The following is a 27,467-nucleotide window of genomic DNA, read 5'->3' as shown; positions in this document are numbered from 1 at the left end:
CGTCAGCAACTTAGAGACCATCTCAAAATAAAAAAGGCTGGGGACTGAGCTGAGTGATTTAGTAAACCTGGTTCAGTCTCCAATACCAGAAAGAAGTAAAATGCCAACATTAAAATAAGGGAGCAAAGAAGGCCTACAGAAACAAGATCTCACTTTCTTCAAAGTGCTTAGCATAGGACCTTCGTACATCTATCTTTGGTTGAAACACAAAAAAGACATCCATATGTAAAATTGTTTTCGAGAAAAAATGCTTATGCACAAGGCCCTGGGTTCAATCTCTAGCACCACACACACAAAAAAAGAGAAAGCACTTTACTTTAACTAACTGATAATGATGCACATTGCAAGAAACTTGTCTTAGATTTTTTAAAACAACAGCATATTTTCAATGCCAGACCTTCCCCCACATACAAAAAAAGAAATGCCAAGACTTTGTGAATTTTCCTAAGTGATCCTGCAACTAGTTCCATCCAGAAGATGGAGATATTTCCTGGAGTTAGTCTGAACATGTGAGAAGGCACAGCTAAGAAATGAGCAAAAGGATGAGGGCAGTTAACAACAGATCCTATGCTGTCACCTGACCTTTCTGTGTCACCTGACACAGCAGTCTTATCCTACTATCCCAGGAACATGCTGGATTTGAGATCAAGGATCACAATTATTTCCTCCAAATCCCACCCCCACCATTTGATCCTAAGTAAATATGTTAAATAAATGAGCACTTATTTACAAGATCTCCAGAAAGGTGTAAAGTTTATTAACATCTTAAAAAAAAAAAAAACAGCTATTGAATGTGGGGATACTTATTTACAAGTGTTACAGTGGGAGGCACGTTTTAATCAGCATTTCAAATAATCAAAGAACATTTTCTTCCTAGAAATATCATTATTTCACTCTCCAGGAAGAAGATAAATGAAAACATTAAGTGACTGCCCCACTTAGAAGCAGATAAACTAATACCTTAAAAATATTTTTTTAGAAAGGGTAATTGCTACTTAAGCAAGAATTTTCACAAATTATTCCCATGGCTAACTCAATTTCTTTGCTTAAAAAAGCTGTTCTAAGAAGCAAAAGAGCAACACATGAATATGTCCTCACTTAAACACATGCTGTCAAGCTAGTTTTTGAAAAGTTGAATTAGGGTTTCCAGAGCTTTAGGAGTCCATCTTCACTATAGGTAGCAATGAGGTTCTGATGAGGGTGATGTGCAATACCAATCACATCCTTCTCATGAACCTGGAACAGGTTAAAGCACAGATTAGTGTTTGCATATCTCTTAACAAATCACTCTGAATGGGCTTTCAGAGCTGGGGTGGTTGGGGTGGAAAAGAGATACTGAGAAGCCACATATTGCAAATGGCATAGCTGCAAGGCAGAGAAGAGCTATCCAACTCACATCACATTGTGTCATAATAAAAAACTTACTGTGTGAAGCCCCTGAGATTTTAAGACTGTTAAAGCGCCTGCATTACTTTTTGTACTGAGTTTAATACCACAAGAGTTAGAAATTTCAAAAACATCCTAATCGATTTGAGAAAAATAATACTCAAGTAATGTGCCTTCAAAGGATATGGTGAAAAGTACTTTATCTGTCACTCTCCCAGCTCTACAAGAAAATGCTGACTAATCTACCTGGTCAGACAGGTACGTACCTTTCCTTCTCTTGTACACACTTATTCTATCCACCTGAAGCTGTGGGAGAGATCACTGAAGAATGCCTTGACTTGATAAAAGAGGCAATGTCAACCTTTAATTTTACTTAATGTAAAAATGCCTCCATTGCATTTCTTGTACTGAGGTTCACAATGATAGCAGAATTTGGAAATGGTGTGTACTTCAGAGTTCAGAAGAACAAGGTTATCATAATTTCTTTAAATGATCTGGGTAATACTCACTGTCAAAGTTCTCTCCAGTTTGCCAGTGACTGTACTGAAACAGTAGAGCACAAAGTCCTCCCCAACACAGTAGATCCATTCACCACGGGGGGAGAGGGCACAGCAAACAAAGTCACCACCTTCTCTCTTACCAGAGCTGAAGCTTCTGACGATCTAGAGTATATCATATCCCAAAAAGACAACAATGAAGAGAAAAAAGAACATTAGATCAGCAATAGCTCACCTGGGGAGAGATCTAAACATTTTTAAAATAACACTTTGAAATAACTTTGTTTCAGTTCTGGGGGATTAAACCCAGGGGCCCTCTAGCAATGAGCTGTATCCCCAGTCCTTTATTTATTTATTTGAGACACAGTCTGACCAAATTGCAAAGGCTGCCTTCAAACTTGCAATGCTCCTGCATCAGCTTCCTGAGTACCTGGGATTATAGGCATGCATCACCACACACGGCACTATAAATGACATTTTAAAAACTGCCATTTTTTAATTATTACTTTGTACCGTGGTTTACCAACATTTATAATTAGATCTCCAATTCCATTCATCATGTGCTAAATCTTCTTACCTGGGAAATATTCAATGGATAAGCTACCTATAAAGTAAGTAAGTGACAGACATGAATTTCAAATTCATACACCCATGTCACAGATCCTGCTCTTTAGTCTACTGACCATATTACCCTGAAGCAAATTCATTACAATGATTTTCAAAATAAGTATAATACTAGTTCTCAATGCTTTAGACTTATGTTCTCCAATTTCCTATAACAAAATGCGTTGCTTTCCCCATGCAGGATGGAACTATCTCCAACACTCTGCTTGGTCTATATTCTCTAACATTAAAATCATCATAAATCAATTTCAATTTCAAAAGAGAAACCAACCTCAAAAGGCTAAGTATATACCATGTGATTCTATCTATGTACCATTTGCAAAATACATCATAATGAAAACAGATTAGTGGTTGCCAGGGGGTGGGTTAGGGTTTGAAATTATGCAAAACTATTTACATTAGCACCAAAAACAAAAATATGAAATACTTAGATATAAAGCAAAATACACATGATTATATGAGGAATAACTATAAAACTGATGGAAGATATCAAAGAATTAAACAGAAATATGCATGTTCATGGATAGGAACACAATATGGTCAAGATATCTTCCCAACCTAATTTACAAATTCAATGCAATCCAAATCAAAATCCCCACGAATTATTGCAGATAATGGGAAACCAATTCTGAAGTTTAAATGGAATAGTCAAAAGATCCAGAATAGCCAATTCAGTATTGAAGGAGGAGAACAAAGTTGACTGACACTACCCAATCTCAAGACCTATTATAAAGCTTCAGTAATCAAGACAGTATGGCACTGGCAACAGAATAGATAAATAGATCAATGGAACAGAACAGAGTCTGGAAATAGGGTCACATAAATGTAATTAAATGATCTTTCACAAAGGAGCAAAAGCTCCTTTATGAAAAAGGAGAAAAGATAGCTTTTTTTGGTATTAGAATTGATCTGGAGCACTTTACCACTGAGCTACATTCCCAGACCTTTTTATTTTTAAAGTTGCTAAGGGTCTAGCTAAGTTGCTAAAGCTGACCTTAAACTTGTGATCCTCCTGCCTCAGTTTCCCAAGTCACTGAGATTATAGGCATGTGCTACCACGCCCAGAAAAGACAGACTTTTCAACAAGTGGTACCAGAACAAATACAACACATGCAAAACCATGAATCTAGACACAGACATTACACTCTCCATAAAAAGTAATTTAAAAAGTAACCTTGATGTTCCAAATACCCCTAATGCTACCTCACAATATGGTCAAAATATCTTCCCAACCTTCACAGTCCACAAAAAGTGAGATTCCTTGAAAACCTTGTTTGTTGTCCTGATTGGAAATACACATTATGAGAACACAGTTGCCCCTCTCCTATTGATGTTCCACTTTAGCTCATGAGGTAGCTAGGAGATGTCCTGAGTTGGTAAATGGAGACAAAGATTGTTATCTTAAAATTTTCAATGAGATTCTAAATGGGGTTTAAAGAAAGATCAGAGACTCATTTATCCAAAGGAAGAAAAGGAAACAGCATAATTACAAATACCCTGAGGAAAGAAAATAATTTTTGAAACACCAAAGAGAAGTTCTGTAGAGCTATAGTTTAAGTGTCTGAAAAATAAATACCCCTTATATGGTTTATCAAGTGGTGAAACTTTATTTGGTTACAGGGAGGGCCAGAACTGGGTTCTGTGCAAAGGTACTTTCTGAGTACTCACCTGCCCTTGCATGTTCATGATGACCACTGTGTTTGACCTGTTGCACACCACAAAATGCTCTGGATTTTTAGGAAGCAGGATCACACTGTTGACAGTAATGTCTGTCCCCGCAGTGCTTCCCAGAGATTTAAAGGTATTTGAACATTCTGTAGTCTTCATATTCCAGATCTACCAAATAAAAATTTAAAACAAACATTTTTCAGTATAAGAATTTCTAGACTGGGATTGCTCAGTGGTGGAGCACTTGCCTGGCATGTGTGAGGCATTGGGTTCAATTCTCAGCACCACATGTAAATAAACAAAATAAAGGTCCATTGACAGTTTAAAAAAAAAAAAAAGAATTTCTAAAGTTTTATGGCTTACAAAATTAAGGATCAGGTTCTAAAAAAGAGTAAAATTCACTCATAAAATGTTTCTTATAATTTTTAAGGCCAAATACCCAGCAATGCAATGTACATAGTAAGAACTCATCTATTTAATTAACTGGCATAAACAAATTGAAAGTTACAAATTAAATTATAAAACCCCCAATCTATGATCTTTCCTTACAAATGTTTCTTAGCTAATAGTTACCTATCTTTGAATTTAGCTATGTATCAACACTGCTACTGTCATAAACAACCAGAAGGCTACCTTTGGACATCAAAGCCAAAAAGGGGTTGTACGCTTAAGACCCTACCTCAAAACTCACAATAGGTCTGGGGTGAGATATAGGTATGGGCCTTTTTTTAAAGTTTCAAAAAATGATTCTAACATACAGTTTGTATTCAGAATGACCGAAAAGAAGTCACATCGTTATTAGCAAACACACAGAATCGATGAAGAGGAAGTCACTCATCCAAAAACATTTCACCTTGTCCTTCTGAGCTCTTACAAACTAAAGGGGTTAAATCAGACAATCCGGAAATCTGCAATATGCTTAAAGGAGTGCCAAGAATGCATGGCACTGTCCCAACATCATTCACTTAATGAGGCATAAAAGCCTCTAAGGCACATCTCTGTCACGTTTCCTCTGTGACTAACACAGAGCTTGGCACAATACAGCTGTTTAATAAATTCCATAAACAGGAGGAAATAACCCCACTAGTTGCTCTGGTGCACCATCACTTGCCCTAGTCTTCTCTTTGAAGCCCAGCTGCCTAAAGGAAAAATGAACAATTAAGATACCAAGAGTTCTAAGGATTCTAGGGTTTCTGTTCAAAAAATTAATGAGATGCTTTACCCCAATCACTACAGAAGGGGAAAGACCACAAAACAAAAAGGCCTAGACAAACCACCTCACAACGGCATGGCATTTACAAGTTGTGAGACCCATAAATACAGCAAAAAGGGGGTGAATCCCATGACTAAAGTACCAAGAATTCTGTGTGTTTCCCCATCCATCCCAAAGAGTACATCTGCTTCGGAGTTTCTTGTTAAATTCCCAACCAAGAATAATTTCAGATGGTAGTCTGACATGTAAGTGCTTATGTTAAAATGTCTAGATCTACCAACAAAGTATATATATAAGGCAATTTAAGAGCAGCAGGTCCAGAATGTAAAGGAGTGTCTTAAAGATCTCTAGTCAATTTTCTACTTGGTTGTTTCTTATCTTTTCTAGAAAAAAAGGCCCTCATTAAATAAATAAATCTTTTAAGATACTAAAGATCCATTACTTTCAGCTAAGAGTATAGGGCAGTGAATAAGTATTAAGAGAGAGTTTAGCTCTACTCTATACCTCCTCAGTCCTATAAAAATGCTGTTAGGGAGACACTAAATTGGGGGGCCTGGTATAGGGTAAGGCTGTGCAACTAAAAGCGATCTATACATCTGGCTATTGAGTCTTTTGTGCATATGACTGATAAGGGTTAGACATATTACAGCATAACAGATTCAACAGCTGTACCTGTGAAAGGAAAATCACCCAAGTTCACCCAAGTCTAGAATCCACACACTTCCTCTTTCTCTACACATTGATAAAGTCTCTTTGGACTATAGATTTGAGCTTTAGGATCCCCATGCCAATAGGGATTCCCACAGAATCCTGACTCAGAATCACCTGTGTTCTAAAATAGCTAGTAAAGAGATTTATTCCACCATCATCAATATTATCACCACTGTAATCTTCTCAAAGGACTAAGATCAAAAAATAATTTAAAAATCACAAAATGAACCAGTAGCAAATACTTAACCTTTACAGTGCCATCAGAGGATGCACTAATAATATAATGTCCATCTTGTGTAAATGTTGCTTCATTAACAAAGGAGGAATGGCCACGAAATTCCTTCAGGGTTTTCCCAGACTTTAAACCATGAATTCTATCACAAATAAAAGCAAATGAAAAGAAAAATTAAAATCCTATATATTATGGTTAGGGCCAAGTAAGTGTTGAATGCATTTTAGATGTATTACAGAAACTCATGTTATAATATTAAATGAAGAGAGCTATGCAACTGTATATGGTATAATTTTCATGAGCTCAAACCATGAAACAAAACCAAAACAAACTACACAAAGAGACTAGAGAAAAATGTAATGATACCACAAGCTTCTGTTCAAGGTTGAACCTCTAAAAACTAGTAAACAGAAGACTCAGAATCAGTGGGTCTCAGCTGGATCCCAGGAATCTATCTGTAACAGGCATTGGCCCTCTAAAGTGATTATGATGCAGGTGGGCCCACAGACCACACTCTGAGAAACATAAAGCACTGCTATACCTTTCAAAACTCTGTCTGTAGAGTGAAGGGAAGAACTCAAATGGACAGAAAAATAGTATTGTTAGCTGTATTTTGGGGAAAAGAAGTCTCATATGCCCTAACTTTCCCTATCAACCCATACTAATGAAGTCTCCTCCAGAACCTCATTATATCAAACCAAAGCAAAGTTAGTTTTGGGATTCTTACTTACCTAATTGTCTGGTCAAAAGAGGCACTAAGGATCTGACTGCTGTCCTTAGAAAAACTCAGACAGGTAACACCTTTACTATGTGCCCTTTCAAATCTCCTTAAACACTGTCCACTCTGAATCTTCCAGACCTTTATTTTAAAAAAGAATAATAAAAGTTGTAATAATATCCCATGATAGCCCACAGAGCCAAGCAAGATGCAATGTTCACTAATGTACCAAAACAACATTAAAAATGCATGCTAATAGCTGAATATGATATGTTTGGTTCTTGTAGTACAATGATAACTGAATCCACTGTAACTTAAAACCCTATCCTTATAAATTATTGAAACAAAAATTTAGACTCTTAAATCCACTTAGTAGAGATCATTTCTGTGTTTTTATCTAGGACAGCATGTATTACCAGCAATTAAATACAAACCCACAGCTAATCAGCTATCCACCATCTATCCCCTAGAAAAAATCAAATTCAATATACCATACACAGTAAAACAGTGTGGTATGACAGGAAGGCATGAATAGGACTAAAGTCCTAGAGTTGCCAGTCACCTACTATGTGACCTTAAGCACTGAACCACTCCAAGAAAAGTTATTATTAGAATTAAACAAAAAAATACAGTGATTAGCATAAAGGCAATGCTCTATAAATTGCTCAGTATCATGTGTAGGACATTACCGAATTACAGAAGTCTCAAAATGTCTACATACATACAAGGGTTTATGTCAATCTATACCTTGATTTTTCCATCTTGAGCTCCAGTTGCTAACATTTCTGTATCTCTACTAAAACACATGCAGAGAACAGCATCGTCCATCATCATAAAGTTATCCTGGGCCTGGTACTTAAGATCCTAGAAGAAATGATAGTTAGCAGTTATCAAAATAACACAAAAGCCAAGACCCCAGTGGACCAGGTGTCAAGAAACTCACTAAAAACAGGAAAATGAAATGCATCTACTCTAAACCTCCAAAGCAGATGACGGTGCTATGTGCACACTTTTAATGGAAAGCTGATATTGCTGGGAACAAATAATGTTTTGTTATTTTTTGTGTAAAATAACAAATTTTACACAATACAAACTAATACTGTAAAAAATGCCAACATAAGCCAGGTGTGGTGGTGCTCATCTATATTCCCAGCTACTCAGGAATCTTGAGGCAGGAAGACTGTTTGAGCCCAGGAGTTCTAGATCAGCCTGAGAACATAGCAAGACCCTCCGCTCTTTAAAAAAAACAAAGTCAACAAAATACTGCAAATATTCTGTTTACTAACCTTTTCAAGGCAAAATCACTCTATAGTTTCATATTTTACACCTTTAGTAAACCTGAATTTACTATTCTGAGCAATGATATGAAAAAGTAAACTAATATTTTCCTCCGAAGTGTCAGCTCCTTTTCATAAAACCATTTGCTATTTATTTGTGATGCTTCTTTTATCATGTTATTGTTCAAATAGAAATACCCTTATTGTGTTTTTTTTCTAACTTAAACAGAGACAGTTTCATAGAAAAAAAAAGAGGCAAATTAGTATGTAAAGTACAAAGTGAAAATCACTCACAAATCCACTACCCATGGAGTAGAATTTAGTAGTCTATTTAAAGACTACATTTTAAATCAATGCATAAAAGTCAATAAATAGCTATTTGAGGAAAACATTAAGTTGGATTTATATCAATTTTATCCTTCTTAACAAATTCTAATTAATCAAACACTAAATATTAAACATAAAAATACTAGAAGAAATTGTAGGAGAAAAGATGGAAAAATTTTATCTGTAAAACAAAACCATAACCAAAATTAAAATATAAAGTCAAAATTAAAAAAAATTTGCAATGCATATTCTGATTTCCTCCATATATATAGTGGTCTTACAAATCAATAAAAAAAATGTCCAATAGAAAAATGGACAAAGGATATTAACAGACTTCACAGAATAGGAAACATTGATAGCTTTTCACATATAAAAAAATGTTGATTCATAGTAAGAGAAGTAGAATTAGATTAGATTGGAAACAAGCTTAAATATGGATCAAACTACACAATGAAATATAGCAATTATCTGCAAGATATACTATAAAGAGAAAAGCAAGAAGCATAACACAGTATACAGTATGCTACCACTTGTATTTTTTTAAATGGAAAAGGAAATATAGTAAGTGACTGCACAAATATAGAATATTCTGGGAAGGTTACACCAGAAACTGGTAACCCAACCTGGTCCAAGGAAAACTGACTGGCTAAGGGACATGGGCTCTACTTAAATAAACTTACTCTGTTTTTTTTGAATGTGTTATCAGATGTACATATTACCCATTCAAAATATAAGTTTTGGACTGGGAATGTAGTTTAGTAGCAGAGTGCCTGCCTACTACGTGTGAAGCCCTGGGTTCAATTCCCAGCACAGCAAAAACAATAATATATGGGGCTGGGGTTGTGGCTCAGCGGTAGAGCACTTGCCCAGTATGTGTGAGGCACCAGGTTCCATCCTCAGCACCACATAAAAATAAAGGTATTTAAAAAAAAAAAAAACAAAATAAAAAAAACAAAAACAATAATATATGTAATAAGTAAATTTACTTGTATATATATATATATATATATATGTGTGTGTGTGTATACACACACAAACACACACACACACATAGACACATTAAAATTATAATAGCTACAGCTAATAGTTGCTAATTTTTTAATAATAAATTTAGAGTTTAATTAAAAATAACTTCAGGTGGGCACCATGTGGCATGCTTGTAATCCCAGCTACTAGGGAGACTAAAAGAGGAAGTTCCAGGCCACCCAGCCTCAGCAACTTATTGAGAACCTGTCTCAAAAAAAAACAAGGGCTGGGGATATAGCTCAGTGGTACAGTAAATGCCTAGCAGGTTTGAGGTACCAAGCACTACAAAAACAAAAGCAAAAACTTCAAAAGGATTTTTAAATAATTAAAGTACTACATGTGCATTACATACAGATCCTTCCTCAAATGATCTATGACTTAGAAATAATCGGCCTAGGGAAAAAAGGTATAGATAATTAAAAATAAGGCATAGATAATTCAAAATCAGAATTAATTCTTCCACTGGAAAGTTAACTAATGTATTTAAAATACTTTACCTTCCTGATTTTTCCAGTAGTAAAGTTCCATACTTCAATGAATCCATCAACAGACCCAGTAACCAGATACTGACCATCTGGAGAAAATCGAGCACACTCCACATGTGATTTCTGACCAAACTGTTTCAAATGAAATAATGAAACACACATTTTTATCTAGTGATCTTAAAACAAATCCCATTTTAACCTTACATATAATCATAGCTGGTCCATCTTATGGAATACTGGAGGGAAGTTTCTATACCTGAACAGAGGGAGCTGGTAAATAGGTTTCTAATTATGAGATTATTATCAGCTACTTTAGCATAACTCTCACATTCAACTTACCATGACCTAATATGTTCCTGTTGTGCATCTGGGGCGAAAACTAAAAAAATGTATTTTCCTATACTATTTTGCAAACTAACTTCCCATCTCTTTCATAACCTTCATTTAATCATGTGATAATGTATGTCTCATCAAGTTGAGGACTAATTACCGAACATTAGACAGATGGGAAGAACAGAGAAAAGCTCTAATGTAGTTTTCATTTTCAATGCCAAAAATAGAAAGTGTTTATAACAGAAAATCTTAGCCTGGAGGCATAATTATAGTAGATTTCTATTTGTCTGAAGGTTTTAGCCAGGTGATAAAGGTGCTCCTCAAAAATATCATTACATGTAAATAATGTATATATTCCAGAAAAGACAAATCCAAAATGCTAAACTAAAGTCTAAGATTTGAGGAATAAGAAATATTTTAAAACCAATTTCAATCTGAGCTAAAAGCCCAGAAAGAAAATATGAAGAAGATGCTAAAGTAATATATACTTATAATTCTGGGAAATGGAGCAATTACTTGATTATGCTTTTGCCTAGAAAAGTACCAGATTAAAATTTAAAATAAGGGCTGGGATGAAGGTCAGTGGTAGAGTACTTGCCTATCATATGAGAGGCCTGGAGTTCAATCCCCAGCACCACAAAAAAAAAAATCAGAATCAGACATAAGCCCACTTTTTTTTTTTTTTTTTTTTTGGTGGGGGTGGGGTTGGTGTTTGCTGGGAATTGAACTCAGGGTACTCGGCCACATGGCCAGCTCTATTTAGAGACAGGGTCTCACTGAGTTGCTCAGTGCCTCACTTTTGTTGAGGCTGGCTTTGAATTCATGATCCTCCTGCTTCAGCCTCCCAAGCAGCTGGGATTACAGGCGTACACCACCACGCCCGGCTCATAAGTCCACTTTATAATGCCACAACTGGCACTCTGCCTGACATGCAGCAGACAAAAACATAAATGTTTAACAGGACAAGTATATAGAAAGTTCAGTTTGTTCCAGGCTTAAACAAGAATTAACCATCCTTCCAAATGTAGGTTTCATGAGAGGAAGCGCAAAGGCAGATGATTGGGCCAGATCTCAGATATACATCCACTTGGTCATACATCTGAAATGTGCCACTACCGGGTAACAGCAGTACCTCAGTGAACAAAAAAAGTAAACTTGAGTGCTGTCATAGCCAAAGAATGAGTTCACCTTCCCAATACCAAAGCTCATGATACAGGGACTGGCTGAGTCCATAAGTACTCAACGAATGATTACCGTCTGGCTGATCTCACCTTAATATGCCTGCTCAGCTGTGTAGGAAACTTTTCCTCTTCCACATCTTTGACAGCTGCTTTGCCACGAAACAAATCTATGGTCATACCAGGAGGAAGTAACCCCTGATGCTGCTGCCACTTTAGTGCCTATGAAAAAAAGAAGGTACAGCAATCCACTGAGGTGATTTTGAAGTCTGGGCATTGCTCAGATAAAAACCAAGTCTGTAGTGATGAGGTCCAGACACCAGCAGTCTTTGGCTATCCAAACACAACATAAACTGCAGTTTTCAGTGTGTCTAAGAACACAAGGCTGATTTCAGGGTGGGAGGGGACTCTAGGCACCAACGAGTCTATCAACCTCATACCTACTTGCTTTACATGTACAACTCTTTTATTATAAACAAAACTGGGAAACAGAAACTTCCCAAAGTTCCAAATATTCAAACACAGCAACTGTTAACATTTGACATGGTACCTTCTAGACTTTTCTCTTTATATAAAATGTTTAATTATCCTATTAGTAATTACATATAAATTTTATATTCTCGTTTTCACCTATCATCAGATCACACTATGATATAACTAGCACTTGAACAGTGATAGTTATTCCTTGTATGATACCCTGTCTAGTGAATGCTTCAGTTTACTTAATCAATATGTTAGGGGACTCTTACACTGCTTCCAACTTTTTACTCATCTAAACAATGCTGCACTGAACATCTCTGGATATAAGACATTTTCTATTTGGGGAACATTCTATTCCCCACTGAGTATATTGCTACAAGAAAAATTACTGAATCCATAAAAAAAGAATACAAATGGTTAAGACTCTTGATATAGGGCTAGGGACATAGCTCAGTGGTAGAATGCTTGCCTAGCATGCTCAAAGACACAGGTTCAATCCCCAGCACCAAAAAAAAACTAGATATAAGACCTTTCCGTGTTCCATTAAACAACAGGTGACGACAGAAAATCATAATTTGCTCTATATTTCCAAAATGCTACAAGAAGTCAAGTGTGGTGGCACACACCCATAATCCCAGTGACTTGGGAGCTGAAGCAGAGGGATTCAAAGTTTGAAGTCAGACTAGCCTTGGCCACTTAGCAAGATCATATCTTAAAAAAAAAAAAAAAAAAAAAACACAGGACTGGAGGGGTTAGAGATATAGCTCAGGGTTCAAGTGTCCCTGGGTTCTATCCCCAGCATCACAAAAAAAGAAATTTAAAAAAGAAAAAAAAAAAAAAAAAAAAAAAAGCTAGAAGATTTTAAATGTTTTCACCATAAAGAAACAATAAGTATTTGAAGAGACAGATATACCTTGATTTGAACATTACACAATGTATACATGTATCTAAATATCACATGGTACCCCACAAATATGTATAATTTTTGTGTCAATTAATTAAGGGGGAAAAAAGAAACCTAACTCTGAACCTCAGAATCACTACAAGCCCAGGGTGAGGGTGTAGCTCAGTGGCAGAGTACTTACCTAGTGTGTGCAAGGTTCAGGATTTAATTCCCATCATCACATACTCATACACAAAAAAAGAAAAAAGATCACTACAAGTCTGCAACAAATAGCTTTTTGGTTCTTTTCTAAATGCAGATTTAACCCAAAGAAGTTTTTTTTATCCCTATTAATCACTGGTGATCTTTGCTCCTTACAAAACATCTACTATTTTAGGTAGTTTTACAATAACAACTAGGCTAAGCCCATAAGTCTTCAAAAAGTGATTACCATCTGACTGATCTAAAGATCCTACCTTAATATGCATTAATATTTAATGCTAAAAATACCACTATTCTAGTATCACTCTGATACCAAAACCAAAGACACATCAAGGAAAGAAAACTTTAGACCAATATTTCTAATGAACATAGGCACAAAAAAAACCTTTAAAAAAATCTGGCAAATCACATACAAAAACATATTAAGAAGATGGTGCACCACAATCAAGTGGGGTTCATCCCGGGGATGCAAGGTTGGTTCAACATCTGGAAATCAATAAATGTAACTCATCACATCAACTTAACTTAAGGTTAAGAATCATATGATTATTTCTTTTTTGGTAGTGCTCGGGATTGAACCCAAGGCCTTGTGCTTCCAAGGCAAGCACTCTACCAACTGAGCTATATCCCCAGCCCAGTGAGCTATATCCCCAGCCCTGATTATTTCAATAGATCCAGAGAAAGCGTTTGACAAAATACAACACCCCTTCATGCTCAAAACACTAGAAAAAATAGGGATATTAGGAACATACCTCAACATTGTAAAGGCTATTTATGCTAATCCCACGGCCAACATCATTCTTTTTTTTTTTTTTTTTTGCCGTACTGGGGATCGAACTCAGGGCCTTGTGCTTGCAAGGCAAGCACTCTACCAGCTGAGCTATCTCCCCAGCCCCAACATCATTCTTAATGGAGAAAAACTAAAAGCATTCCCTCTAAAAATTGGAACAACACAGGGATGACCTCTTTCACCACTTCTATTCAACATCACACTAGCCAGAGCAATTAGACAGACTAAAGAAATTAAAGGGATACAAATAGGAAAAGAACTCAAGCTATCACTATTTGCTGATGATGTGATTCTATGTTTAAAGGACCCAAAAAACTCCACTAGAAAACTTCTAGAACTAATAAATGAATTCAGCAAAATAGCAGGATATAAAATCAACACTCACAAATCTAATGCATTTCTATTCATAAGTGATGAATCCTCTAAAAGAGAAATTAGGAAAACAACTCCACTCAAAGTAGCCTCAAAAAAAATAAAATACTTGGGAATCTATCTAACAAAAGAGGTGAAAGAACTCTACAATGAAAATTACAGAACATTAAAGAAAAAAACTTAAAAAAACCTTAGAAGATGGCAAGACCTCCCATGTTCTTGGACAGGCAGAATTAATATTGTCAAAATTAATATTGTAATATTCTACCAAAGGCACTATACAGATTCAATGCAATTCCAAATAAAATCCCAATTACATTCCTCATAGAAATAGAGAAAGCAATCATGAACTTCATCTGGAAGAACAAAAGACCCAGAATAGCTAAAGTAACCCTGAGCAGAAAGAGTGAAGCAGGAAGTATCACAATATCAGACCTTAAACTCTACTATAGAGCAACAGTAACAAAAATAGCATGGTATTGACAGGTAGACCAATGGTACAGAATAGAAGACACAGAAGCAAACACACATAAGTATAGTTATCTCATACTAGACAAAGGTGCCAAAACATACAATGGAGAAAAGATAGCCTCTTCAACAAATAGTGCTGACAAAACTGGAAATTCATATGCAGCAAAATGAAATCAAACCCCTATCTCTCACCCTGTACAAAACTCAACTCAAAATGGATCAAGGATCTAGGAATTAGACCTAAGACCCTTCACCAAATAGAAGAAAAAGTAGGCCTGAATCTCTATCACATTGGCTTAGGACCAGACTTCCTTAACAAGACCCCCAGAGCACAAGAACTAAAAGCAAGAATCAATAAATGAGATGAATTCAAGGGGCTGGGGAGATAGCTCAGTCAGTAGAGTGCTTGCCTTGTAAGCACAAGGCCCTGGGTTCAATCCCCAGCACCCCCCAAAAAAAAAAAAGAAATGAGATGAATTCAAACTGAAAAGCTTTTTCTCAGTAAAAGAAACAATCAATAATGTGAAAAGAAAGCCTACAGAGTGGGAAAAAATCTTTTCCACACACACTTCAGAGAGAGCACTAATCTCCAAAATTTACAAAGAACTTAAAAACTTTACACCAAAAATACAAAGAACCCAATCAATAAGTGGGCTAAGGAACTGTGCAGACACTTCATAGAAGATATACAGGTGATTAACAAATATATGAAAAAGTGCTCATCATCCAACAAGAACAAAAGCAGTAATAAGTGTTGGCATGGATGTGGGGGAAAAGGCACACTCATACATTGCTAGTGGAGTTGAAAATTGGTGCAGCCTCTCTGGAAAGCAGTGTGGAGAATCCTCAGAAAACTTGGAATGGAATCACCATCTGACCCAGCTATCCTACTCATCGGTTTATACCCAAAGGACTTAAAATCAGCATAGTACAGTGACGCAGTCACATCAATGTTCACAGCTTCTCAATTCACAATAGCTAGATTGTGGAACCAACGGAGATGCCCTTCAATTGATGAATGGATAAAGACACTGTGGTATATATACACAATGGAATAGTACTCAGTCATAAAGAAGAATAAAATTATGGCATTTGCTGGTAAATGGATGGAGTTAGAGAATATGCTAAGTGAAACAGGTCAAGCCCCAAAAACCAAAGGCCGAATGTTTTCTCTGATAAGTGGATGATGATACATAACGGGGGGTGCAGGAGGACAACTTTGGATGGCGTAGAGGAAAATGGGGCAGGAGGGGGTGGGGGTAGGAAAGATAGTAGAGTGAGACAGACATTATTACCCTAGGTACATGTATGATTACATGAATGGTGTGAATCTACATTGTGTACAATTATAGAAATGAAAAGTTGTACCCCATTTGTGTACAATGAATCAAAATGCAATCTGTAAAAATTTTTAAAAATTAAAAAATACTACCACCACTACTACTACTACTAAAAAAAAAAAAAAAAAAAAAATCATCAGCAGCTACCATTTACTATTTACTAGGTGTGCCAGGCAATATATGAAGTACTTTATGAGCATTATCTCATCTAATCTTTACTACACCACCACAAAGAATGGGATAAGAATAGCTGTCACGTGCCAAGACCATATAGCTGATAAGTGAGCTTGGATTCTACCCAGTGTGATCATTTAATCCAATTTCCCCAGGATAATTTTCATTTGCACCTGATATCCTAGCATGCTGATCAATAAACTCATCAACGTTATCTCAGGCAGGATGATATGATCAACCTATGATCACACTAATTCTGACACTACAGCTTATGTTCTTAACCAATAAAGGACATTGCCTATCCCAGAAAAGGAAAGCACAGCTTGACACAGCTGCTTATACAAGCAGCTCTACAAGTAGTGCCCAATTCTTATGGTGTCTGATTTCTTTAGCTCAAGAAAGAGTACCAGGAGTTCACAGTAATTTCATTTCTATAGACATTTAATTACCTGTCCCAGCAATGCCATGAGACGAGACGGAGGCACCACACTAACTTCCCCAGCTAAGGCCTGGGCAATTGCTGCTCTTCTCTTCTCTTTGCTACTTCCATCTGGATATGCCTAAAGAAAGGAGAGGAGCTAGCATTATTGCCAAGAAACAAGACACAAATGTGCTTATTTAAAACAAACAAGCAAAACATTCAAAGAGGAAAACAAGAAAAGAAACTATACAGTAAATAGGGAATTAATTAAATCAATGTATTTTATTTTCAAATGGCTTCCCAATTCTGCCCACCTGAATTTCAAAAATTTGAGCTAGGAGAGAATGGAAGACATCAGTTAATCCACACTGTTATTTCTGAAAAAGAGTCCAAGTAAACCATGTCAAAGCAAGAGATGTTTTAACAATTTTTAAAAACTTTGCGGGGTCAAAGACTTTTTTTTTTGGTAGTACTGAGGATTGAAGCCAGGGCCTTGCATATGCCAAGCAAACACTATCACTGAGCTACACCCCCAGTCCTCTTTTATATTCTTTAGAAATCTATTTCAATTTAACGACACTCAGCTCAGAAGCATTTCACCACTTCTAACATAAATCATGTACTGGTAATCTAAACTCCCTTCCTTCATCTTCATGATTTCTGTAAGCTCACTTTAATTTTCTATTATCCAGTACCTATTAAATTCTTCCTTTTGACAATGCTCTAGTGAAGGTTAGGGGTATAACTATTACATATCTCTGTCACACACATCCCTACATATATAAAATATGTTTTGGAAGAATAAAGAAATTATCAGCAAGGTTGGTTCAACATCAGGAAATCAATAAATGTAATTCACCATATCAATAGACTTAAAGTCAAGAATCACATGATTATTTCAATAGATGCAGAAAAAGCATTTGATAAAATACAGCACCCCTCCATGCTCAAAACACTAGAAAAAAATAGGGATAGTGGGAACGTTTCTTAACATTGTAAAGGCCATCTACGCTAAGCCCATGGCTAATATCATTCTAAATGGTGAAAAACTGAAAGCATTCCCCCTAAAATCTGGAACAAGGCAGGGATGCCCTCTTTCACCACTCCTATTCAATATCGTCCTTGAAACTCTAGCCAGAGCAATTAGACAGACCAAAGAAATTAAAGAACTCAAACTATCCCTGTTTGCTGATGATATGATTATATACTTAGAGGAACCAGGAAATTCCACCAGAAAACTCTTAGAACTCATAAGTGAATTTAGTAAAGTAGCGGGATATAAGATCAATGCTCATAAATCTAATGCATTTTTATACATAAGTGATGAATCTTCAGAAAGAGAAGTTAGGAAAACTACCCCCTTCACAATAGCCTCGAAAAAAATAAAATACTTGGGAATCAATCTCACAAAAGAGGTGAAAGACCTCTACAATGAGAACTACAGAACACTAAAGAAAGAAATTAAAGAAAATCTTAGAAGATGGAAAGATCTCCCATGTTCCTGGATAGGCAGAATTAATATTGTCAAAATGGCCATACTACCAAAAGTGCTATACAGATTCAATGCAATTCCAATTAAAATCCCAACGACGTGCCTTACAGAAATAGAACAAGCAATCATGAAATTCATCTGGAAGAATAAGAAACCCAGAATGGCTAAAGCAATCCTTCGCAGGAAAAATGAAGCAGGGGGTATTGCAATACCAGAACTTCAACTATACTACAAAGCAACAGTAACAAAAACGGCATGGTATTGGCACCAAAATAGACAGGTAGATCAATGGTACAGAATAGAGGACATGGACACAAACCCAAATAAATATAATTTTCTCGTACTAGACAAAGGTGCCAAAAATATGTAATGGAGAAAAGATAGCCTCTTCAACAAATGGTGCTGAGAGAATTGGAAATCCATATGCAACAGAATGAAACTAAACCCATATCTCTCACCGTGCACGAAACTAAACTCAAAATGGATTAAGGACCTCGGAATCAGACCAGAGACCCTGCATCTTATAGAAGAAAAAGTAGGTCCAGATCTTCAACATGTCAGCTTAGGACCAGATTTCCTCAACAGGACTCCCATAGCATAAGAAATAAAAGCAAGAATCAACAACTGGGATAGATTCAAACTAAAAAGCTTTCTCTCAGCAAAGGAAACTATCAGCAATGCGAAGAAAGAGCCTACAGAGTGGGAGAAAATCTTTGCCAATCATACTTCAGATAGAGCAATAATCTCCAGAATCTATAAAGAACTCAAAAAACTCAACACCAAGACTACAAATAACCCAATCGACACATGGTCTAAGGAAATGAAAGACACTTCACAGAAGAAGACCTACAAGCAATCAACAAACATATGGAAAAATGTTCAACATCTCTAGTAATAAGAGAAATGCAAATCAAAACCACCCTAAGATTCCATCTCACCCCAATTAGAATGGCGATTATCAAGAATACAAGCAACAACAGGTGTTGGCGAGGATGTGGGGAAAAAGGTACACTCATACATTGCTGGTGGGGTTGCAAATTAGTGCAGCCACTCTGGAAAGCAGTATGGAGATTCCTTAGAAAACTTGGAATGGAACTACCATTTGACCCAGCTATCCAGATACAGCCACATCAATGTTCATTGCTGCTCAATTCACCATAGCCAGATTGTGGAACCAACCTAGATGCCCTTCAGTTGATGAATGGATAAAGAAACTGTGGCATATATATATAATGGAATATTACTCAGCCATAAAGAATGATAAAATTATGGCATTTGCAGGCAAATGGATGAAATTGGAGAATATCATGCTAAGTGAGATAAGCCAATCTCAAAAAACCAAAGGAAGAATGATCTCACTGATAAGTGGATGATGATACATAATGGGGCGTGGGAGGGGTTAGTTTTAGAGTTAGAGTTAGGGTTAGGGAGGGGGGCAAGAATGGGGGAAGGAAGGACTGTATAGAGGGAAAAGAGGGATGGGAGGGGTGGGGGGAAGGGAAAAAATAACAGAATGAATCAACCAACATTACCCTATGTAAATTTATGATTACACAAATGGTATGCCTTTACTCTATGTACAAACAGAGAAACATGTATCCCATTTGTTTACAATAAAAAAAATAAAAATAAAAAAAAAGAAATTATCAGTCACCATGTTCCACTAGTTAAGCATAATTATGCTGGATGTGGTGGTGCATGCCTGTAATCCCAGTGACTCAAGAGGCTGAGGCAGAAGGATTACAAGTTCAAGGCTGGCCTCAGCAATTTGGTGATGACCTAAGTAACTTAGCAAGACCCAAGTAACTTAGCAAGAGCCGATCTCAAAATAAAAAATAAAAGGGACTGAGGATGTCACTCAGTGGTAAAGCAACTCTGGGTTCAATCACCAGTAAAAAAAAAAAAAAAAAGCACAAACAGATCAGAGGCAAAAGCACAAGCTTTCTGGGAATGGAAAAAGTTGGAAGTAAACTGCAATTGTCAGAGGCAAGGGACACAAATACTCACTGAACATCCATCAGTCTGGCAGCATATCAGGGCCAGATAAGTACTTGAGCTAATGTAGAAATGACATCAGAACAAAATGTTTTGCTCCTTTTTGTTTTTCTATGAAATTCTTTTCTTTTGGTGTGTGTGTGTCTGTCTGTTTGGAGTTTTTTTGTTGTTGTTGTTTGGGGTTTTTTTTTTTCATTTTTTTTTTTTTAATTTAAAAATGAGGATGTGGGGCTGGGGAGATAGTTCAGTCAGTAGAGTGCTTGCCTTGTAAGCACAAGGCCCTGGGTTCGATCCCCAGCACCCAAAAAAAAAAAAAAAAAATGAGGATGTATGGACAGAGAAGACTCTCACACTCAGAAAACGGAACAGAACTATTTCTTTAACATATGCACATTTCAGTCAACATATGAATAGAAGTTAAACCAAAATCACAAAGTGTTCAATAAAATGGTTTTTTTTAAAAAAAAGACCGCATTATTGCATATTTTATATTTTCACAATTAACAAGTTTATTTTTGTTACCACAGACATACCTCACGAGGATCAAAATAAGACCTTGCCAAGAGGTTCTCCAGATGAATATACCGTTCTGGCTGTGTTTGTTTTAACATGATCATGGGGTCAGTCTGTCTCAGAAGTGACCTGGCAGCACCCAATTCACGGAGCTCTATCAATTCCAAAACAACCTGGACAATGGAAAGAAAATAGATTTTTCAATACATTCTCTTATAAATATTTCTATCTCAGTTAAACTTTTAACACATATATGGCCTGCCCAAATGATTTCCAATACTAGGAAATGCTCCTTTTCCTTTGCACTAGCAGTTTTTAGTTAACAACTAAAATAACTATAAACAACAATTTCAATTCTTCAAACTTCACCTTTCATTTTTATCTGCTAATCTCTCCTCTTCCCAACCTTCTTGTTCATAATATATACACTAATGAAAACTTAAGGTGGGCCGGGTTATGGTGGTGCACATCTGTAATCTCAGTGACTCAGGAGGCTGGGGCACAATCATTTCAAGTTCAAGGCCAGCTTGGGCCACTCAGCAAGATCCTATTTCAAAACAAAAAAGTCTGGAAACATAACACAGAGGCAGAATATTTCTGGGTTCAATTCCCAGTACCATAAAAAAGAAAAGAAAGAAAACGAGACGTAAGAATACCTCCATGGGCTCCAGAAAAACCTTTTTCCAGTTACTAAAACTTTCTTTGGGGAATTACTGAACTTAAAGAAACAAACCAATTGTTCTATTTTTACTTCAAACACTACAATCTTATTTCCAGAAAATCCATTCTGTTCAGTTTGTTTTCCTACAAAACAAAAAACTAATGGTTATACCTTTCTTGTCAATTCTTATTTTGCAAGGGTTTTTTTGTTTTGTTTTGTTTTTCGGTGTGTGCGTGCACGCGTTTTTGTTTTTTGGTTGGTTGGGACTAGGGATTGAACCCAGGAGTGCTTTATCACTGAGTTACATCCCCAACCCTATTTTCATTTTTTATTTTGAGACAGGGTCTCACTAAGTTGCTATGGCTGGCATCAAACTTGTAATCCTCCTGCCTTGGCCCCCACCAAGTCTTTGGGATTATAGGCATGCACTACCACACCCCCCAGCTGATTATGTTGGTTTTTTTTTTTTTTTTTTAGTTGCAGATGAACAGAATAACTTTGTTATTTAATTTTATGTGGTGCTGAGGATCGAATCCAATGCCTCACATTTGCTAGGCAAGTGCTCTACCACTGAGTCATAATCCCAGCCCCCTTGTGTGTTCTTAATATATTGTTCTATAATAAACAATTTGATCTTTGTCCTAGGATTCTAGCTTAGAGCTTCAAAAATCCTTGGAATTTTGCTAGTGACTGGAGTATATTTGTACTCACTGGCTCCTTGAATCACGTTTGAGTTTGTGCTAACACAGTGGCTCGGGATAGGGACTGGTTACCAGAAAGACCAACCATGTAATTAGAAAGTTAAGGCTTTGAGCCTACCTGATCTCTGGTGGTAAGGAATACTGAACACAGGGGCCAGTGACTGAATTATCAATCATTTCCACATGATGAAGCCCCAATAAATAACTCAATGGAATCTCCTGCTTAGTGAACATATTAACATGCCAGGTTGGTGTATGCCACAATTCCACAGGGATAGCACAAAGGCTATACAATCTGGACGCCCTTCAGACTATGCACTGTACGTCTCTTCATTCAGCTGTTCCTGATCTGTATCCTTGATGATAAAACTATAATCATTAAGTACAGAGTTCTTAGTTCTAGTGAATTATCAAGCCTGAGCAGGTCATAAGAACCCTCAAATTTGTAGACATTTCATCAAAAGTATGGGTATCCTGGAGACCCCCAAAGTGCAGCTAATATCTGAAGTGAGGACAACCCTGTGGAGGATGAAGCATTTAACTTGTGGGGGTCTATGCTACCTACAGGTATTAGTGACAGAATTAAACCACAGTACATCAGTTGGTGTCAGAATAGTTCATTTAATGATCACTTAAGAAATAATTTTAGACTGCACAGTGGACCACATCTATAATCTCAGTTACTTGGGATGCTGAGGCAAGAAGATAGTAAATTCAAGAGAATCTGTGTCTCAAAATAAAAAAAAAATTTTAAAGGGACAGGTATGTAGCTCAGTGACAGAGTGCTTGCCGAGCACATATGAGACTTTGGGTTCAATTACAAGTATTACAGGAAAAAAAGGGAAGAATTTCAATTTGGGAATATCTCAGATTTTCCAAAAATAAAGAAAGACACTGTCAAGCCTTGAAGTATAAGTTTTACAGGCAGTTATAGCCCTAAAGTATTTAAAGGAATAAATGCTTATACTTGCAAGTCAGAGGACCAGTCCACAACAAACCAATGCATGGGGTTCAGCATCATCACCACTCTTACCTGTTCATAGAGGTCAATAAGGGTTTTGTCTGGCAACTTCAAGGACTGTATAGCCTGTAGAACAGTATCCCAATGACCACTATTAATGTCAGCCACAAAACTCTCAATGCTGTCCACAGTATTCAGGGACACAGTAGTCTCCTCCTGTAATGTGGCCAATGCCCGATGTAAACTGTTCTCCTTCAGGTACTGCATGATCAGACGGATCACACTGAAAGAAAGCAAGTCATTCAGTTCAGGAATCCTCTCTCACCAGAAGCCAAAATAAAATCTACCCCAGTTTATTTCTCCTACTTAATCTTCCTCCTTTATCTACTTTCCATCTCTTGATCACATGATTAAAACTTCCAAAAAATTAAAGAATCAGCCAAGCATGGTGGCACACGCCTGTAGTCGAAACAACTCAGGAGGCTGCGGGAGGAAGATCTCAAGTTCAAGGCCAGTCTCAGCAACTCAGCAAGACCCTATCTCAAAATAAAATATTTTTAGGGCTAGGGATATAGCTCAGTTGGTAGAGTGCTTGCCTTGCAAACACAAGACCCTGGGTTCAATCCCCAGTAATGCAAAAAAAAAAAAAAAAAAAAAAAAATTTTTTTTAATTTAAAAGGATCAGGGATGTAGCTCAGTCACAGAACACATCTGAATTCCATCCTCAGTACCAAAATAAATAAATAAATCACAGAATCTAAGTTCCAAAGGATCCTCATTCTAGAGATAAGAGAACTGGGATGCAAAGAGGAGAAATCATTTGCCAAATCTCTCACAGTCAGAAAGGGAGTTAGTACCAATGTGACTCTTACTTCCTAGGTCAGAGTTCAGTGTCTTTTTAATTCATGTCATTGTAATTACTGCACACTTTTCATGAAAAAAAAAATGTATTTTTCCAGTACTGGGGAGTGAATCCAGAGGCACTATATCACTGAGCTACATTTCCAGACACTTTTCATTTTTTATTTTGAGGCAAGATATTGCAAAGTTGCCCAGGCTAGACTCAAACTTGGAATCCTCCTGCCTCAGTCTCTCAAGTAACGGGGATTACAGGTGTGTACCACCATGCCAGGCCTCACAGTTTATTTTAAATCTATGTTAGTCGTTAACAGAAAATCATCTAAATGATTGTAGGATGATTTGGTCCTCTTATATAAAGACAACCAAAAAAAAAAAAAAAAAAAAAAAACCACATGAACTAAAATCATCTTACTGGGGTTTGTGGAACACAAATAAGTAGAGTCACACCATATATAAAGGCAAAATAAAGTTATGCCTCATTTGCAAAAATAACACCCACTGCTTTCATTACCAAATTTTCAAGACAAGTGAAATAAAAACATCGTGGAATCGATTTCCCAAGAAAAGAGGACCCAGACAACTTCTGCATATTAAAAGAATAAGGATCTGGGTGCCATGGCACACATCTGTAATTCTAGCACCTTTGGTGGCTGAGGCAGGAGGATCACAACCAACCTCAGCAATTCAGTGAGGCCCTAAGCAACTTAATGAGACTGTGTATCAAAATAAAAACTAAAAAGGGCTGGGGATATGGCTCATGGTTAAGAGCCCCTGGGTTCAATCCTGGAACAACAAAAAAAGAATAAGCAACCATTGTTAATATATGACAGAAAATTTATAAGCATTTTGTATTTATTTTTAATTAAATAGTTACTTATAGTACAAAAATTTTTTAAAGTACTAGGAATGAAACTTGGTTCCTAGTACAGCTAAAAAAAAAAAAAAAAAAAAAAAAATCACTGAACAGTGTTGATACATTGTTTTCCTTCATTCTTAAAAGTAAGTATGTAGAGCTGGGGCTATAGCCCCAGTTGGTAGAGTGCTTGCCTCCCAAACATAAGGCCCTGGGTTCAATCCCCTGCATCGCCAAAAAAAAAAAAAAAAAAAAAAGTATGTGGCTCCCACTATATTTGCATTGGACAGCACTAGGATAGAGGGCCAGTACCCTGGATGTAAAGACTTCAGATTGGAATTTAGTCAATCCCCTTTCCCAGAGAAATAATAATAAAACAATAATCAACAATATGCATTCATTTACTCCTCAAAAAACCCTAAGATAGGGGTGGGGCTGTATAGCTCAATGTCAGAGCACTTGCCTACCACATGTGAGGTACTGGGTTCTAAGCTTAGCACCACATAAAAATAAACAAATAAAGGCATTCTGTTCATTAAAAAAAAAAAAAAAAGAAAGAAAGAAAGAAAGAAATATTTAAAAAAAAAAAAAAAAAAAAAACCTATGAAAAGGAGATGTACTGGGGAGTGAAATTGGCCAAATTATGTTATATGCATTTAATCTTATATGCATGCCACAATGAAACCCACTATTCTGAATATTTAATACATACCAATAAAAAAGAAAAATATCCCAACCCTATGATGCAGATATCAATATTATTCCCAATTTACGCAGGAGGATTTGACAGAATAAAAGAAATAAGAAGTGGAAAAACAAAGATTCAAATTGGCAGTATGGCTCTTGAGTATATATCCCTGTTGGGAAAGTAAACACTTCTTAAAAACTCATGCAGAAAGGAGTCATTTACTGTTACCTGCAAAAGTCTTTTTCCCCCCACATGGCCCTTTCACAAAGTACCCAGAACTACGCCTCCAGTATTCGAAGATGAAAAAAATATTCTAATATGGGACTATCTTTCTTAGCACAATTCCACTGACTTCTATTTTGCATTCCCTTCCCCACAAAGACCTCATACTTCCCACTGCAGAAATCAAATTCACTACCTTCAAACACAATTAATAAAGAGCTAAAAGTTTTGGAGATAACCTGGGATTTGAATCAGAATTCTGTCATTTACTGTGATGTGTTTCCTCATCTGTTAAGAAAAAGGCCTGTCTTGGAGAGTTGATAAAAGAATTGACTATCCTAGTTATAGCATGCTCAGCACAGAAAGCACTTTACTAAGTAGTATGTATTATTGATAATAAGAACACGCAGCAGTCACTGCTGCTATTGCAGGGTCTTCAAGGCTGGGACAGTGGCTGTTACAGCTATCTTTCAAGCCCCAAAGCATGCAATCCTTTCCAGCTCTTACCCTGACTTGGTTACCTTAACCTCTATCACTCCTCAACATTCTTTGCTTTATTTTTCTCCATAATATTTACTATGTTACCCTTCACATCTTACTTACTGTATGCATTGTCTGCCTTTCCCAATCAAAATATGCACTCTATAAGGGCATGGATTTTTGCCTAGTTTGTTCACTACTATATCTCCAGCATCTTTTTTTTTTTTTTTTTTTTTTTTTTTTTGCGGTACTGGGGATCGAACTCAGGGCCTTAAGCTTGCAAGGCAAGCACTCTACCAGCTGAGCTATCTCCCCAGCCCTATCTCCAGCATCTTGAACTGAACATAATAAACTTCAATGTCTGTTGAATGAAAAAGAACTCCCTTCCTCCTATGCAGGTCTTCAGGATATGTCCTCTCCCTTACACTCAGAACACAAAAGTTATGTCTGCTAATTTAATTTTTAAGTTTTGGCAAGGGCAGGTGGAGGGTGGAGTGCTGGTGATGTCCACTAAAGACTTTCTTCAGTCACTCACCATTTCCCCACCTCCCTCTCCCACCAACTATCAGTCTTCAGACCCAATATCCAGATTCTGTCTCTCCTTTTTGGCTACGAAGAACTCGCAGACAAACCAAAATTCAGGGCCAGATTTGAGACTGATGATCTGATGATAACAGCTAGACGTTCATGCATTCCTAAAGCAGTAACTGAGTATGCTAAGTACTGGGACTACAAGAAAAAGAAGTCCATAAACACCTTACAGTCCAAGGGTGGCAGGGAAACAGCAAAACTAATACAGGGAGGTAAGTGCTAAGAAAAGCAAAGGTTAAAACCAGGTCTGCAAAGTGTGCTGTTCCTCAGCCCCGCACCGCCTCCCGTGGGGCTTTGGGCTTCATGTTTGATAGTTGCTTCCTTCCTGTGGGCCCACCTCTGAGGTAGCTGTATCCAAGAAGCTTCTTTGTGGGTAAGGAAATGGCCCTTCATTCCTTAGGCCCTCGCACGCCTCCCCATGAATATCCTCCACCCCCTCCCCACCATTAACTTCCCGGCCCCTGCCACGCCGCGAACATCAGCCATAGCAGGACTCACTCCGAAGACTCGATTTCGATCGACATAGTGGTAAATTCCCGTGCGCAGGCCCCACTCCACTCTCAGGCCCAGTCGCGCAACACACCGACACCTCCGGCGGCCGTCTTACGTCACTTCCGCTCG

At 37.0% G+C, this 27,467-nt stretch overlaps 1 protein-coding gene across 3 annotated transcripts; it reads right to left on the bottom strand.

The window, feature by feature from the left end:
* Nucleotides 1–773: 773 nt before the first annotated feature.
* Nucleotides 774–27,464, bottom strand: Smu1 (SMU1 DNA replication regulator and spliceosomal factor). Of its 3 annotated transcripts, none has more exons than XM_047524132.1 (12): nucleotides 27,345–27,464; nucleotides 23,224–23,434; nucleotides 20,849–21,001; nucleotides 16,857–16,967; nucleotides 11,769–11,897; nucleotides 10,177–10,296; nucleotides 7,797–7,913; nucleotides 7,063–7,190; nucleotides 6,347–6,473; nucleotides 4,176–4,343; nucleotides 1,896–2,048; nucleotides 774–1,236 (listed from the first exon to the last, which is right to left on the bottom strand). In XM_047524132.1, exons 1-12 carry the CDS (start codon nucleotides 27,368–27,370, stop codon nucleotides 1,138–1,140), a joined length of 1,542 nt encoding a protein of 513 aa, XP_047380088.1. In that variant the 5' UTR covers nucleotides 27,371–27,464; the 3' UTR covers nucleotides 774–1,137. The 3 variants fall into 3 exon arrangements, with proteins under 3 accessions (XP_047380088.1, XP_047380086.1, XP_047380089.1); XM_047524130.1 differs by lacking the exon at nucleotides 27,345–27,464 and adding an exon at nucleotides 27,184–27,311; XM_047524133.1 differs by lacking the exons at nucleotides 10,177–10,296; nucleotides 27,345–27,464 and adding an exon at nucleotides 27,184–27,312.
* Nucleotides 27,465–27,467: the final 3 nt, after the last annotated feature.

This window comes from Sciurus carolinensis, chromosome 14 (genome assembly GCF_902686445.1).
Source record: "Sciurus carolinensis chromosome 14, mSciCar1.2, whole genome shotgun sequence".
Lineage (NCBI taxonomy): Eukaryota > Metazoa > Chordata > Mammalia > Rodentia > Sciuridae > Sciurus > Sciurus carolinensis.
The sequence above is the reverse complement of the archived record's forward strand: the minus strand, read 5'-3'. Positions and strand labels throughout refer to the sequence as shown.

What these genes read in the sequence shown, in the direction of transcription:
- Smu1 (XM_047524130.1), bottom strand. Translation starts at nt 27,239, where the DNA reads ATGAAGGGCCATTTCCTTACCCACAAAGAAGCTTCTTGGATACAGCTA. An exon ending in CTTATTTTGATCCTCGTGAG is followed by an intron (nt 16,968 to 20,848) that starts GTATGTCTGTGG and finishes TCCTTTCTTTAG; the next exon opens with GCATATCCAGATGGAAGTAG. An exon ending in AACTGGAGAGAACTTTGACA is followed by an intron (nt 1,237 to 1,895) that starts GTGAGTATTACC and finishes AACCTGTTCCAG; the next exon opens with GTTCATGAGAAGGATGTGAT.